Source organism: Podarcis melisellensis (genome assembly GCF_964234715.1).
Source record: "Podarcis melisellensis genome assembly, chromosome: 2".
Lineage (NCBI taxonomy): Eukaryota > Metazoa > Chordata > Lepidosauria > Squamata > Lacertidae > Podarcis > Podarcis melisellensis.
Window position 1 is genome coordinate 77,248,186 of NC_138529.1, and position 17,392 is coordinate 77,265,577.

General features: G+C 40.2%; 1 protein-coding gene across 12 annotated transcripts in view; it reads right to left on the minus strand.

The window, feature by feature from the left end:
• Window positions 1-17,392, minus strand: part of IQSEC1 (IQ motif and Sec7 domain ArfGEF 1) — a 310,602-nt gene that overhangs the window by 140,543 nt on the left and 152,667 nt on the right. The window contains exon 1 of one of the 12 annotated variants that reach the window (XM_081898299.1): window positions 13,716-13,835. The exons of 10 other annotated variants lie outside the window; for them this stretch is intronic. In XM_081898299.1, coding sequence (XP_081754425.1) covers window positions 13,716-13,792 — 77 coding nt within the window. In that variant the 5' untranslated portion in view covers window positions 13,793-13,835. Of the gene's footprint in view, window positions 1-2,523; window positions 2,707-13,715; window positions 13,836-17,392 lie in introns of those variants that run through there. One more of the 12 variants, XM_081898301.1, reaches the window with a different exon arrangement.

Below are 17,392 nucleotides of genomic sequence, written 5' to 3' on the forward strand. Positions count from 1 at the left end.
TTTGTTGACAATACCTTAAGGAACACCTGAACCTTTATATCCCAACTTATATCACTGAGATCATTCGGGGAAACATTGTTAGTTGTGCTCTGACTGGCCTCAACTAGCGGTCAAGCATTTAGTGTTGCAGGTCTCATTCTGTGGAACACTCTACCAGCAGAGATTTGGTAGGGATCCCTACTTTTGACTTTCAGATATCATTCTAATGCCACCAAGCCTATGCAGCTCTTTAAAACATTCTTGGTTTAATGATTATTTGCAATGCTTTTAATGGTGTTGTATAATAAATAATGTATAATAAGTATAATAAATAAACAAACAATAATCCACATTTTTCTAACCTCTTCATTGCATTAGTGAAAGGTACTCTACTTTGGAGGGACACGGGTGGCGCTGTGGGTTAAATAACAGAGCCTGGGACTTGCCGATCAGAAGGTCGGCGATTTGAATCCCCACGACGGGGTGAGCTCCTGTTGCTTGGTCCCTGCTCCTGCCAACCTAGCAGTTCAAAAGCACATCAAAGTGCAAGTAGATAAATAGGTACCGCTCCAGTGGGAAGGTAAACGGCGTTTCCGTGCACTGCTCTGGTTCACCAGAAGGGCTTAGTCATGCTGGCCACATGACCCGGAAGCTGTATGCCGGCTCCCTCGGCCAATAAAGCGAGATGAGCGCCGCAATCCCAGAGTCGGCCACGACTGGACCTAATGGTCAGGGGTCTCTTTACCTTTACTCTACTTTGGACTATCTTCTAACATTAGCTTGTAGATAATATGGCTGCTCACTTCATGATCTGGGCCCAGATAGGAAGGAGCATCTATCTCCAATACTAAATTAGCTAGAGAGGTTGCTGACTGGTTTCTAGGCCCAGTTACAATTGCCAATTTGACTGATAATGTCCAATGTGGTTTAAGTCTAGTATTTCTTGGATGGTGACCATTGCCAACGGCTGTTAAATGAATAAACGAGCTCATTTCAAAATTCATAAACCACTCTACATTAAGAGAATACCTGGATGGTGCACAGAAGTAGAATGTCAAATATAATACAGATGTCAAAATAATATTAACATATTAAAACCAGAAGAATTAAAAACGTTGGAAACAACAGAGGTATTTGGAAAGGCTTGGGATAAAAGCAAAATATTTAGCAAACAGTAAAAACATGATCAATAGATGCATGTTCTTTTAAGGTGCTAGGGGCTGTTCTAGCGGTGCAATGCTTGCCTATAGGGCTATACCCACAGGAACTGTAATATGGATTATAAGATTTATCTCCTTGTGATGTTGCTGGGCACGAAGATGATGAGAACCCAGAAAATTGTTGGCAAATCTGACTAATGCAATCATCTGAGATGCTCAATATACTCAGTGTTTGGGTCTATGTGTGTTTGTTTTTGTCTTTCATGCAACACACATTTTGCATACAAGCATTTACCTTTTGAGGATACATCTTGAGGGTTACTTTCTAATGTCTTTAAGGTCAGGATGAATATTCATAAAATAAGAGAAACCACTTCTATATAAATTAACACCAGGAAGTCACTTTTCTAGTGCCCCTCATCTGACCCCAAACCATTATTTGCATTTTGTGAAGAAGCTCAAGTAATCAATCCCACTTTCTATAATGAGTATCTCTTTGTCATCATATGGACCCCCCTCGGGACCCACTGCTTCCTCAGAGTTTTTACTCTTAAGATTTTAGAAAGAAAAATCTATGGTAAATGCCAAGTTCCATTAAAAACAACAACAGAACTGGTTGTTGGAAGTTCATGCAGAAATCCAGACTAGACTGTTCCTTTTAGCACAGTGAATAATTACATAGTGTGAAATACTGTGATTATTTAGATTACGCATTTCCTTGAACACAAAACACCCCATTCAAAATATACAGCTCAGCCACATAAAGAAGTCATAGCATGAGAGGAATAAGGAAGGAACCCTCTAAGTCACTGCAAGTAAACACTATTAACTTGCTTAATGGTGCCACTCCCCAAATACGTTTCACTAGAGCCTGCAGTATCAGAGCTTGGAAAAACATTCAGCACACCAAATACGAATTGTCCAAATATGAGCTGACCAGCTTGTTGTACAGTCTGTCCTTGTACTGAAACAGAGGGTCCTTTAAACATATAGGATATACAAGTAAGGCTGAGAATACAACAGAAGGGCACATTTAGATCCAGCAATTCCTTTTGCTGTTTTTAGTTGTATCGTTCAAAGTTCACTCACAACATCTGTGACTCAAAAGAAGCAAAAGTAAATGCGGAAATATTCATAAATACTTTTTTTTATAGCCCCTAACATTCAACTCTACGCAAAAGAATTTTGCAAAGTAGCAAACGCATTTTGGGATTACAGTGTCGGTTGAAATCAAGCAGTTAGGAAAGATAAATATTCTTCATAAATCAGCACTTGCCATTATGAAGGACCTCTATAGTTGTCAGAAGACATCAGAAACATAGCTAAGGGCAAACTGCTAACAGCCTAAGCCCACGGGGGCAGGCACACAAGTTTCAAAAGGTACCTGATTGTCCTGACTGAAATGCAGTATTTCCACATCAGATTCCACATTGCGCTGCCATCTTCCTTCATGACCTCCTCTGCAGTGTTGAAAAACACACACTTATTCTGAAGAATCCAGCGAAGTAGTACATTTAGAAGGTGCAGAGCAAAAGTTAGCCAAGTTTCAGGAGACAGCTAGGCTCTGATTCATGAACTCAAAACGATTCCTCCAAGCTCCACTGACTTGAACTGAGCAATTCACAGAGGGAAGCCAGCTTTCCCATCAGAGGTCTCAAATTACTGCTTTCTTTACAATCTACAAGAATTGTTTACATTATTCACTAACTAGGATCATTCAGGGCTGCTTGGAAAGTAACATGTCACTGTTTCGGATGATCAAGTTAAAAAAATTACAGTAAGAGAGCAGATAGCCTTTACTGCTTTTAAAAACTCTTGTCTGCAGGGATCCAAAACAGCATTTGCTAGGACAGTACGCTTACAAAATGCACTTAAATCATACAGTGTAGTCTGTATGAACAGCCAGCAGTTGGATTTTTAAAAACTTGTCTAGCGCCAAAAGAAGTAATGAGTCATTTTCCAATGCTGGGCATGAACACACACTGTAGGAATGAATATCTAAACCTCTTATTATATATAATGTATCAGTCAGCTAGGACACTCAGTTATACTTCAGTAGCTGAAATGTAAATGTTTTAGTGAAACAGTAATAAGCTGTATGAGGGTCACACCTTGTATGGAAGTTAGTTGATTTTATATTGCTACGCAGCTAAAGATACTGATAATATACCACTAATAAATTTTCCATAGTTACTGTATGCAGGTTAAGCATTACTTTTTGCTCACCACACATCTGGAATAAAATGATATCCATCTTTTGATTTGCTGTGCTGATGGGAATAATTTAACCTTGATGGATCCTTTTGCTAAGGCCATCACCAGTGGACATAAATCCTTCTCCGTAAGCCACTGGACATAAATCTCCGTAAGCCATTGGACATAAATCCTTCTCCGTAAGCCATCCCTGCTCTGCATCTTTTTCCTAACAGGGCAACAGGCCACCAGTTATTAGTTTAGGGGCATAGAATTAATTTAATTCATACATCTGGGTTGGCATTGCAGCAATCTTCTTCCTGCGCAGCTCCTGATGCTGGAGCCAGGCTCAAGGAAAACTGGAATGCAGTGATAAAATAAGGGAAGAGGTGCTGAGTTGCAGGTGTAAACTCAGGTTATAAATGATTTAAAATGAACAAACTACATGTTATGTTAGTAGCTTTGTGTGTGTGTGTGTGTGTGTGTGTGTGTGCGCGCGTGCTTTTTACTATAGTAAAATCCAGGACAATCCAAATCAGGACCACGGTGTAGAGGGTGGGTAGATGCTAAATCTTTTCCCTCCCACTGCATTGCCCCCCAAAACATCTACCCTTCCTAACTCACTAAGTGACAAAAGAGGGAAAGGACCCATTTGTGCCAGTGGAAGCCTCCCCCCCCATCTTTTACTATATGGCATTGGGGCTGTCTCTGTTTCTCTTTCTCTCGATTTCAGCATTCTGCATGGATGGGAGGGGTTAAACTTCTTCATGTGCTCTTGATCTGGATTGGCCCTCCAGTGTAAACACACACACACACAACCACATAGAGCGTCATACTAGGTCTTTAATGTAATATGTAGTTTGATCTTAAGAAAACCAAATGTAAAGCACAAGAAATTAACATGTTTATTTTGCTATGACTACAGTGGAAATTGGAATGGATGACTTTATAAACATAGCTAAAATGAACATAAAGTTTTTCAGCATGAGTGAAATCAAAGATGGGAAGTATCTCTTTTTGGAATGGCTTTTGACTCATCATCAGCATACTTGGTTTAACTTACGAAAAATGGAAGTGACCAGTATCACAGTTTATTTGAGAGCACAGAATGTGCTATGGAAATTAGGAATCTGAATTTAGACATCTTTAGAATAGACCCATTGAAATCAATTGGGCATAGCTTCTCAAAAATGTTTGCACAGGATTTTCCTAAGACTGCCATCTTGAAATGGGTTTTAACAGATGAATGCATTTTCTAGTATGTAAACTTTAAATTGCAAACAATCTGTCTTAGAATTAGCTTGAATGTGTGTGGGGTGTGTTTGTGTGTTAAGGCTGGGAAATCATTGTATAGGGTCCCAACTATATTAAGAATGTTATAAATACAAATTGTAATAAAAGTTTTCTTCACAATAAACAAGTTACCGTAATATAAAAAGTCTCCCTCAATCTATAGGGCTTTGTTTAGCAGATAAACAAAACAAGGAATAAAAGGATAAAAGCATCATTGTTCTGAAAGTGGCCTGCATTTGGTCTTTTTGTTTCCCAGCGCTGCAGTATTCAAATACTTATCTTAGTCTCTTTCATTCATAAGAATCTCGCTAGGTCTTCTGCCTTGCTTTACTGGTAAACAGTACCATGAACTCAACATGAAGATAGGAGACTTGACAAGAACTACAAATTTCAGCTTTCCTGATGGAAGAAACAATGTTGTGCACTTCATTTCCACTAATGAGACTTTGTGTGTCTCCAGTCCTGGGTATCTTCTCCTTCTTTGGCAATCACTCGTAGCCGAGTAAGATTGTCTTCCATGAACCCTTAAATAGCTGTCCAACTCCCCACCCGAAAATTCATGTCTCATCCAATACAGTTTCACTGAACATTGGCTTGTCATTTGTATGAGGAACCTGCTCACTTGAGGGTATTAGAATGCCTCCTTTTACACAGAATCTTTGAATTCTCTTGACTGCCTTACCTCCACCACTATAATATAAAGTTATAGAGCTGTATCTAATGCTAGGCGTAGTAGGCCCATTGAAATGAACAGACATGACTGACATAGGTTTAGTAATTTCAATGGGCCTACTTTAGCATTGGTTGGGCTACAACCCACATTCGGGTTTTGAAGTGTCTAATCTGCAAAAGTCTGGCCTCCACACACCTTATGCTTACTTTTACCCCTGGGGTTCCATTTATGTAGGATGGTGAAAACTGAAGCAGACAATAAAGGACTCCAACAGCATCTATTCCAAACTGAATGAATGCTCAACAAAAATGGAGAGAAAGACAAAGTGTGGTTCCTTCCCCCTTTCCTAATATTAGAACTCGGGGTCATCCAATGAAATTGATTAGCAGTAATTTCAGAACAGAGAAAGTAATTTATTTGGTGTGACAGCAGCCCTTGTCTTAGGGAGCTTTAAAAGGGGATTAACCCTATCAACTGCTATTAGGCATGAGAACTAAAGGAACCTGCAGATGCAGAGGCATTACCAGTTTCTGTGTGGGAGATGGAGGCAAAGGTGTGGCTGCTGGCTTCATGCCCTGGTTACAAGTTTCTAAGAAGCATCTGGTGGCCATTGCTGAAAACAGGATACTTCAGTGGATAGACCCTGAGCCTGATCCAGGAGGAATTTTCTTACAGTCTATGGCCTCCACCTAAACAAGTGCCTTACATCTGAGGGACACTTACCCTAACAATCAAGAAAATCAACTACATTTTCAGCTTTATCTGCTCAACAATACACCATGTGCCCTAACACCTGAATATTGTAACTTCCTTGATCATCTATAATGTCTGGCTCTTTAAATAGATTTGAGAGGGAGCGCACCCAATTTTCTTCTTTGCCCCACTAGCCATTAAAACTTTTTTATTTCCCTCAGTGAAATCTACTGTATTTTTCACTCCAGAAGATGCACCTGACCATAAGACGCACCTAGTTTTTAGAGAAGGAAATGGGGAAAGCCCTGATTTGGGGGGGATCAGCTCACAGTTGTGCAGCTTCTTTTGCAAAGGCGAAAAGCCCCTTTTTTGAGGATCAGCTCAAAGCCGTTGAGCTTACTTTGCAAAGGGAAAAAATCCTGCTTTTATGGGATTCAACTCACAGTTCTGTAGCTTCTTTCATTTCTACTGATTCCAGACTGATAATCTAATCAGCCAGTCACATGTTGCTGCGGAAACAAACAGCCTCCATCTGCAGAACATTCAACAATGGAGTTCTGGGCAAGGGGCTGGGGCCGGAAAGGGAGCCAGCAATCGATCACACATTCGCTCCATAAGCCGCACAGACATTTCCCCTTACTTTTTAGGAGGAAAAAAGTGTATCTTATGGAGCGAAAAATATGGTAATTAACTCTGCACCTCCGACCATATGCTGATGATGTATTTGAGACTAAGACTGTAGGAAGAGCATTGCTGGATTAGAGCAAAGGACCATGTTGTACGGCATTCTGTTCCCACAGTACCCAGCAGATGCCTAAGGGAAATACAAAGCAGAACACACTGACAATAGCCCTCTCCTGTTGTTTGCTCTCCAGCAGCTGGTATTCAAGTGGCACAGTGCCTCCAGTGCCCAATGGTAACAAGAGCCATCATAACCAGTAGCCTTGATTGTGAACTCTCAGGAAACATCTGGGTGAAAACAGGATTCTCGACTTGATAAATCTTGGTCTAAACTAGCCATAATTTAATTTGTGGAACAATGGGGTAGACTTTCATAATATGGTGCCCTGAGCTAGGACAAAATTTGGCGACCTCCCACTCTTGCCTTCTGTTCTGTGCATGTTCTCAAGTATGCTACACCATAGTTTTGAGTTCCCTTGGCTCCGTGCCCTGTGGGGAGGAACTGTTCTCATTCCCAGAATACCTGCGCTGGGAGCAAAATCAAAATAATGATAGTGATGATGATGATGATGATGATAATCAGCTTATAGACTCTGATGATTAAGTATATAAATGCTGTTGAAATGAACATAATCTCCACTCAAACAGTTTGTGAATTCCAGCAACAAGAAGTAAAAAAACAAACCCAGGTGAATATTACCAATACCTTTAGCAGCTTCCTGTATATAGCACTTCCTCCTGCACACTTAACCACATAGTTGAAGGAAGAATGTCTGATTTTACACTCACTGTTGCCCTTCGCTTTGGCTGCTTTTCTGATATATGGTATCTGTAAGCATCATACTAGAAAGTGACAGAAACTGCAACTTAGTACGTGCCCTTGGGGACCAGAAATTCACTGTGCAAATCCACCTGAAAGGAAGGCATACATTGTGATAATATGAAGAAGAATTAGACACAGATCTCTTCACGTACTAGTTTCCCAAGGCAAAATATATTACCAGGAAAGGTGCCATGAGAGTAAAACATGATATTCTAAATTCCTAGAGAATCCACAATAAGTAGCAGTTCTTTCCAACTTCAGACCACATGTGTTGTTAAGACTGCAAGCATATGAAGTGCCTTTTATCATAGGACAGACAGTGGTGTTTTTCCATTTACATAACCTGAGAGCTAAGCAAAGGGTCACAAATGCAAGGACTGCATGTACTAACTGCTTTGCATGGAAAGATGCTGAAAGCTTTTACATTATTTATGCATTTGCTCCGTGCGTGTCATTTGGATGTTTGCTTTGGTTGGCTGTCTCCCATCATTTTATTATGAAGCAGACTCTGCAGAATGCACAGCACATGCTGTAAAAATTATATGGAATGGCAGTGCATGCTAGAGAGGAGGGAAAGGAGGATATACACACTCAGCTGCTTTGCAGTTGCAGCAAATTTCTCCAACACTAGCTTCTTTGGAGAGCTGTACTGCAGGCACTATGACTCACAGGCCAGCTCTGGGTGAAGTCACTGTCAGATGAAAGCAAAGCATTTGTTCTTAGCAACAACTACAATCGTGAACTCTACATACAAGTTCAGAAGAGGTCTCTTTATTCATCCCTCGCCCCTTTGATTTCCAGCTTACTGCTATTGTCTTCCTCATGATATGCAGGGTCTCCAAGGAGAGGGACTTATTTATGAGGCAATATAGATAGTGATCCAGCTGATATCCAATCCTAAGCATACTTAGAAGCAAGTCCCATTAAACTCAGTGGGATTTAGTTCCTGGTATATAATGTTACAGGCCACCCCAATCCCTGCCAAGCCGGGCACAGGATTCCAGGTGTCTTGGCCTTCAACCAGGGTCTGTGGTTCTTTGGAGAACTAAAGACATGACAGAGGTAGTTGTGGCTTAAAAAAATATGATTTATTCACATATTTACACCTGAATCTAGATGGAGGGGTCCAGATCTTACCACATGGTCATCTCAAGAGGGGCTTGTTCCCCACAGCAGTGCAGAGGTGGAGTCCAAGGCATCTCTCTCAACCTGCCAAAATGTTCTGGGCTTTTCTCAGCTATCCCAAGCCTCCTGCCAAAGGCCCCAAACTCTTCCTATGACATCACTCCCAGTTACCTTGGCCAGCTTCCAAATCCCCTCTGTTCTCACTTCAGGGCAGGGGGGAAGGACAGTTCTCTTGCACTGCCAGTGGCCCTGTATTGTTTCTTAATGGTCCTAAGCTTGGACAGAGGTCCTTTTGCACAGGTTAGCCCAGGAATTCCTTTGCAGCTTGTATTTCTCCCTTCATATATCAAATAGTCAAAATAGTAGTATTTAATGATTTCAAGGGTTTAGCACCTTCTCCCAGCAACCTTTAACAGTATGCACAGGACTAGGCTGCAAGATGAGGGACACGGGTGGCGCTGTGGGTTAAACCACAGAGCCTAGGACTTGCCGATCAGAAGGTTGGCGGTTCGAATCCCCACAACGGGGTGAGCTCCCATTGCTTGGTCCCTGCTCCTGCCAACCTAGCAGTTTGAAAGCACGTCAAAGTGCAAGTAGATAAATAGGTACTGCTCTGGCGGGAAGGTAAACGGCGTTTCCGTGCGCTGCTCTGGTTCGCCAGAAGTGGCTTAGTCATGATGGCCACATGGCCCCGAAGCTGTACGCTGGCTCCCTCAGCCAATAAAGCGACATGAGCGCCGCAACCCCAGAGTCGGTCACGACTGGACCTAATGGTCAGGGGTCCCTTTACCTAGGCTGCAAGAAAGGAGGAAACTGGCCTCTATCTCAGGGACTATAAATACACATAATAGCTCAAATTGAATTAACTCTTTTTCCTGCATACTGTTTCCCCCTCCAAACAAATGTATAAGCAATTCTTCTCACTTCATTATTACATAGTATGAATGATGTCCGACAGCTTTTATTTCTTCGAAGATGCTATGTAAAAGCAACTTATTTTAATATTAATGTTGCCTTTTATCTCCAAACTGATGAAACTGAAGTTCTAAGCACATGGTACAGTCCTCTCAGAAACAGAAGGGGAAAAAAGAAAGAAAGAAAAAAGGCAGAGTAAGATTTAGAATAGGCAGACATGCTTCAGTAATGCACAAATTAGGGGTTCAGAAGTGGATTCATTTCCCTGCATGTGCAAGCCCCCTTCTCAAAAGTAAAGTAATTTGAGGACAGGAAGGATTAGGCAATTTTGACCATAGAAGCCGTCACTTCTGAAACCACTGGTGTTCCAAAAAACCCTTATGACTGACAATGTAATATAACTGTATCCTATGACTATACTGAAAGAACAAACCATGTACTCTAGTTAAAACTGATTAATCTCATAATGCCACTGCCTGCCACTGATACAACAAAACAGGGGCCTAAACAAAAGCGAAAACAGATGACCATAATGACACACATGATCTACAGCATCTGTGCCTTCCTTTCAAATTGCATGTAAATTAAGGCTAATGACTCCCTTAGTGGCCTCTATTGTGTAAATACAGTGTAAACATGATGAAGGTAGACAGGAAAGTAATATAGGCCTTAAGGGTCTTGGACAAGAATATTGGGAGAGAAACAGCTCCTAAGTGTCTGAGTGGCCCAATTTGAATATGCATTAAGGCTAAAGCTGTGAACAAGCACCAGAGCAAGGGGAGGAGCTCAAGGGGGCAACAGGGAGGATGTAACCTAGTCTTATTTTCCCTGGCTTGTTAACTGACACTAAGCCAGAATTCTCCAGTTTGGATATAATGGGGAAATTTGGTTTAATACAAGCCAGGATCTTTACAGGAATCTGGCAAACAATGGGAGGAGATACGGGGCCAGGCAGAATAGCTCAGTCCCAATGCCTGTTCTGGGTTTCATAAAGTATAGTTTGTGAACATTCAGACCATTGTCCACGTTTCGTCAGCATTCTGGTTAACACAATCCATTCGACATACAAAAATGCAATGAAGCACTCAGTTTAAGGATGGAATGCACACTGCATGTTCCATGGAGAAGTTGTAGAAAACAATGAGAGTGGTCCCTGTTCCAGTCATTGTCTGTAGAATTCTAAGTGCCTAGACAGTTGTCCATGATGTTATAAGTCTCCACACACCAGTACCATATTCCTGGAATAATTGTTGGGTGGGGTGTGGACTTTAACACAATGACACAATTCCCCATAGCAACTACTTCTATGTTACAATTGGATTGTTGCCATGTAGAGGTCCTTTCAGCAACATCCCTGTGAGAATGATTTTCTCCAGATATTACTTCTGACCAAGTGTGAAAGATTGCAGCAACTGACCTTTGAAGAATGTTAGTGATTTAGTGTTTACCATTGCTGGGAATAGATTTTTTTTATCACCTTTTACTTTACTTTTTATATAGTGTTAAGAGCAACATTTCTCACTTGCTGCATTATAGAAACAGAACACTTGACTTAGTCATTCTTTGCATAACCTGCAGTAATGTCATATGATTGTATAACAGATTGTCACAGATTAAATGGACACTTGAACCTCTGAAAGCATGGGGGAAATGAAGAGGCTACATCTGAATTACAGTACAGATTTGGCCTATACATACTGAAATACCCATGGACTTGACAGAAAGACTCTCTTGTGGCCATGAACAGGATCTGAGTTGTCCTACAACAAAGAACTCCAGCCACTAGAGATAACATGCATGGCATTTTTTAATATGTATTTACAATACACACAGTACATGAGCTGTTGTCCTGGATTGACAAGAGAAACAAGACAGACATTCCTGATTCCTGCATATTACTTATTATGATTATTTAAATTTTTATACTGTCCTTCACCCACAGATTTCAGGGTGATCCCCAACATAAAAATACAAGAGGAAAAAAAAACACAAACTACAGGCAGGGAGCAAGTCCCCCAGACTCACAGCTGAGGTGGTCTCACGTTTTTCATTCCTCAGAAACGACAAGGCCTAGGGGGTCACCCAAGGCCATTTTGTACCTTCCAATAATTTCTTTATGTATGTTATTCTGAAAATAAACTAGATTTTACTGCAGCAGTAGCAATAGCATTGCACCTATAAAAGACGGTGCTATAGTTTTTGACTTGAAAGTATGTAAAATAGTTTGATTCAAGAAACAGATTAAATGTTTATGCAATATTTCAGTGCATCATTGCCAGTTATATCCTTTTCAACCTCAGGTCTCTCACATTGTTCAAGGAGTGGGTGCATGATATTGGATGCAGAGTGTCTTGACTGTCTTGTGTTATTTTTAATAGCTTGGAAACCAGTGATAACATTTTTCTTTTAGCTGCATTTGCAAAATCCTTTCTCCCTTTATGTAGCTTTAGCATGAAAGAATGATAAAAATCTGAATGGCACGGTCTAACGTCTACACACAGAACACCTGCTGAACAAAGTATTAATCAAATTCAGATTTTTATTTCAGGTCTTGTAAAACACGCTCATTCTTGCACATCCACCCACACCTTCACACTTTCTCCACATGCCCACACTTTTCTTGTTGGCCTTCTGGCATTTTCCCAAGAACATTAAGAACAAGACATAAACCTCTAATGAAGAAGAACTAGAAACTGGGTAGTATATTTTTACATTCATCATGCATTATGTGCAATCCTGTTTTCACACACCTTTTTGTCACTTTTAAGGCAGCAAAAAATGTTTTCTTTAAATATCTTCTGAATGTCCTGTGTGACCCATTTAAAAAAGTCACAGCTTTGAATGCCATTATTTATATATTTATATATTTATTTATTTATTTATGCATTGCATGTATACTCTTGTATGTAAATCCAGACTTTTTCAGTTGCAGGGTAAACTCTAAATATAGATAGATGGATAAGCAGGTATTTGTAAGGGAATAAATTAGAATTTATTCCAATTAATATGAAATAGTACTAATTAGGCATGTGTAGCAGGGTTGAAAAATGTGTTCTATAGTTAAATTGTATTACACTACAGAGTTGAAGGAAAACACCCAACATTTTAAGAACAAATATATCTAACTGGAACAGTAAATATAAGAATGAACTGTCCATCCTTTAAGAGTGAAGTTCAATCTTCTGCACCATGATTTTGCTAAGTTTGGAAACTTAACTTTAAAAAGGAGTTTACACGCTTCTCCCACGATGTTGGAAAGCAAAGGGTACCAACTATGTTTGTTTACTTAGATATCATGTTTTAAAAGGGCATATTTCATTGAAAATGACTGGAAGAGTTTCCCTTTCACCCCTGCAATCTTCATACAATAGATAGACCTGCAATTATCATTCACAAAAAGCACCTTCTGTGTTTAAAATGGACTTTATGATTTCTGTGTTTAAAATGGACTTTATGATTTCATGGGGGGTGGGGGTGAAATAACACAGCCTTCATGTTTTGCTGTGAATACTGAACTACTTATACATGTTTTCTTCATTAATAAGCTATTCTGAATACTGAGACCTCCGAAGATTAGATAAAAACACCAGGATAAGTGCACCACACATGTCAAATTAAATTGCTTATGCTGTTATTCCATTACTTTGGCAAGAACAATGCATCCGGCACCCAGTCCCATTACTTCTGACCACCGGTCACCATCTATCATTTCAGTTTTCTGTCAGAGCTGCTGCGGTGTGCAATTGATTTCATACCATATGAAACAAACTGTTCTATTAAAACTTTTTTCCTTGTAGGAACATTAATCTACATTACATAAAAATCCAAGACATTCCAAAACAATACCCGAGCACCAATTCCGTAATGTAAAAACTTAGCATTAACAGCTGTTCTAGTGCGAGAGAAAATCAGAGCGAATTAAAATAAACAAGGGCTGTTTTAGCTTATTTGTTTCAAATTAAATGGTATCCACAGCACAACATCATCCAGGCAGAGAAGAAGTAGCAATGGCTACTATAGTTAAAAGGAACAAGCAGACTTACACCCTTTGTAGTAAGTCTGCATTAATTTCCCCACCACACCCCTTTCCACACCATGCAAATGTGCCTTACAGCAAGTGAATGCAGCAGCCTGCAGCCATTTACTACTGAAAAGCATTTTAGATTTCATATTTCCTTACCTTTTATAGAAGCCATGAAGAGGCTGGAGACATAGAAACTGCCAGTAATCCAAGCAGAAGGCCTTTAATTTCAGCATTTTAAAACAGTTCAACTGCAGCAAGTGGAATCTTTTTCACTTTTTATTTTTTAAAAAAAACACACTCACAATGTCCTACTTTTTGCAGGAGAAAAAAGAGAGAGACCAAATGGTATTGCATACAATACCCCTCCCCCTTTCTAGGCAGACAGACGTGTATTTTCTAGTTGCCGCCAATATATGCAAGCTCTTTATCCACATGGCACCGCACCTGCATAGCTACAGTGCATGAACTACTTTAATACAAAGAGACAGTAGCACAAAGGCTACAAATTCGTTTACTTTGTTAGTTGCTCCTCATTTCAGCTAATCTTCCCTGAGTTCATCCACATAGCCAGTAGGTGCTATTACACACAAACAAAAGGAAGAAAAAAATAATAACAGTGCTACTTCCAGCCATTCCAAAAGCTCTTTGATAATAAATCATTAGCATATATTCCGGTCAGGATTCTTGGGGGCCGCTCAGAAAGCACCCCTAGAGCTCACAAATTCCTAGGGAACAGACAAGCTCTGATGAGTAGAAACGTCCTGTGATCCCAGAAGATTTGAGACAGCATCATATGGAAACTCCTCAGTCCTGTAACTACGCTGGATACAACTTTTTTTTTTTAATATATAAAAAAGCCGGCTCCTCTGGTGTGAATCACATCTGCTTCATTGTCTGCCAAGCCACCTATGAAAAATGTTGGTTTCCTTATGACTGGGAGTGGAAGGGAGGTGGGAAGTGACAAGCCTAAGTGCAGACCCCTCCCCACTCGCAAAATAAATTATGCTTATCTTAATCCCAACACACTTTGCCAGTTAAGGTCTCTGTGAAGAAAAAAAACTAATCATCTGAACCACATGGTGCACAGTGGGGCACGCTCCCAGCTATAAAAGCCAGCAAGATAAAGCACCCCCCCCCAAAGATAGGTTGATTCCAGTTGCTATGGTAACAGGAACACATTGATAAAATCTAAAATGGAAGCACGATGACAGCTTTCCATTGGCTCACACGGATCTAATGTGTCTGTAACAAGCAATGCTCGGGCACTATTAGAGCAATCTCATCAGCTGAGGATGAATTTGGGACTTGGCTAATTAACAGCAGTGTGAAACAACAGCTAGTCCTCATTTAGTTACAGTGGAAAGGCAGACCATTTTTATTCTAATGGGAGCCCATAAGCAATTAGCAAGGATATGGTTTGAGAAAAGGAGTTTTAAAATTAGAAGCATTTTCTATTTAAATCCTTTGGGTGAAATAGGAATGATAAAAGCAGCTTTCATTTATCACCCTCTGAAACCTCAATCCATTTAGGTCTCTTATCTTTTAAAGAGAGACACTATAGGATTCAATTCTGCATTTTATGTTATTTCTTAAAAATGTAGTGATTTCCTCTGCAAACATTCTTACTAGCTATAATGAAGTATTCAAAAAATTAACGACAAGCGCATATTAAAAGAACACGTTTGTGGAAACTGAATTACTCTTAGAAAATATGTTAATCTGCCTTCTGACCACTCATCTTATGCTAATGTAATTTCTTGAAAAGCATCAAGCAAAACAAGATTTTAAAAGGAAGATTTATGTAAAAATATTTTTATTTTTAAAATGGTAGCCTTTTCTAACAACACTGAGGTAACTTCCCTGTGTGCATATGGATAGAACAAAAAAACAACAAAAAAAACACAAAAAACAACAACAACGAGGTGATAAATGCAAGTAATGACTGATATGGTGGTATGCTGAAGACCTAGATAGGGGCAGAATGGGATGTTTGCTAGGGTTGCCATGCGTCTGGAATATCCTGGACATACTTGGAAGCAGTGTCCAGGCAAAAATTGGCAAAAATGTCTGGGAAAATCCGAACGTATGGCAACCCATGCTGGCAGTGTCGTTTTGGCCGATTTCCCTTAAAAAGAGCTCAGTGTAACCCCTGTGTAAATGGGGAGGTGCCTGTATAACTTTTTACTGTTGTTCCCCGTAAATCCCCCCCCCCATCAAGCAGCTTATTTTATGAAATAAAATAAAATAAATGCATTACCCTGAGCAAAAATAACTGCTAACATTGCAAGAAGGTAGAGCAATATAAGTCTTCCATTTCCACTGTGCTTGTTTCCAGTGAGATGAGTCCCCCCCTTTAATGTGTCTCATTAGTATAATGCTTGTTTTATTCAAGTGTACATTTTAGGTGGTGGGGGGGGAGAGCTTTATGAGACAGCAGTTACACCTGAGCCTAAATCTCAAACATCTTATCTCCACTTTGGAGGTAGCAGAGTGGTATCTACATCTGGATTCTGACATAGACTAGGTACTCCCAATGTATCCCATGCTTTAGATATGCCCCATATAGCACTATTCTTTCATAATCCAGTGAAGAGGATTATCCAGAGCACATTTGCAAGAAATTTGGCTGCACATAATTTCAGAAAGCACCTCATTAAGAATATATTGCATGTTCATCCATTCATTTGGCTTGTAAAGTATTCACAGAAATGTTGTGCATGAATACTGAAGTGGTTGCTATGAAAGATGACACTGGGAATAGGCTGGGCAATGTAAAAGAACCATTCTAGAGGTGAAAAGGTTTATCACTTCAGAGTAAATGTTAACGCATCATAACCCACAGTAGAAAACTCATTGGCGTTGACACTTCAGCCTTTGGGACTGGAGCTGTGATTTCTCATGTAGTATCTGGTGGGTGAGAATGGGCCGTAGCTTTGTTTTGCTTCCAGAAATTTAAGCCCTACAGAGATCAACTATGCTCCATTAGATCAGAAAGCTTTAAGCCCTCTTTGGGGAGTTAGGAAGCTTGGCCATTCCCCGCTTCCCTGCATGATAGGAAACTAACACTAATAATATTAACTCCTGCTGCCCATTTTGCTTTTAGTAGGATGAATTCTAGAGACAGCTACTGCCCACATCCAAAGATGGGCATTGTTCTTAGCAGCTTATAATGTGTCACATTAGCAACTACAATTGTGCAACTACTTTAATGTATGGAATAAGTGGCAGGAGTCAGGAGTAGGTTCCCCCAGTGCTCTTTCGGCATGGCAGGAGACTGTGGTGACACCAGGCCTATAAGCTACAGTGGTACCTCGGGTTACATACGCTTCAGGTTACAGACTCCACTAACCCAGAAATATTACCTCGGGTTAAGAACTTTGCTTCAGGATGAGAACAGAAATTGTGCAGCAGCAGCGCAGCGGCAGCAGGAGGCCCCATTAGCTAAAGTGCTGCTTCAGGTTAAAAACAGTTTCAGGTTAAGAACAGACCTCCAGAACGAATTAAGTTCTTAATCCAAGGTACCACTGTATTCAAAATTCAGACTTTGGGCTGCAGAATGGGGCATGGGAGTTTCTCTACTACCACCTAAAGCAAATATGTGGCCAAAGTCTTTATGCAAACCACCCCCCTCGTCTAACACACACACATACACACGGGCAGTTGTTAGCAGCACCTAAATGAAAAAGATTTATTACAAAAGGATTTGTAGTAAATTCACTTTACTCTTCCCTTGTTTGATTATGGGTTCTATTCTATCTTTATATTATCTACACACAACTGAACATGCATACACACAATCTGAAGCAAATATGCTCAAATTAAATTATTCATCA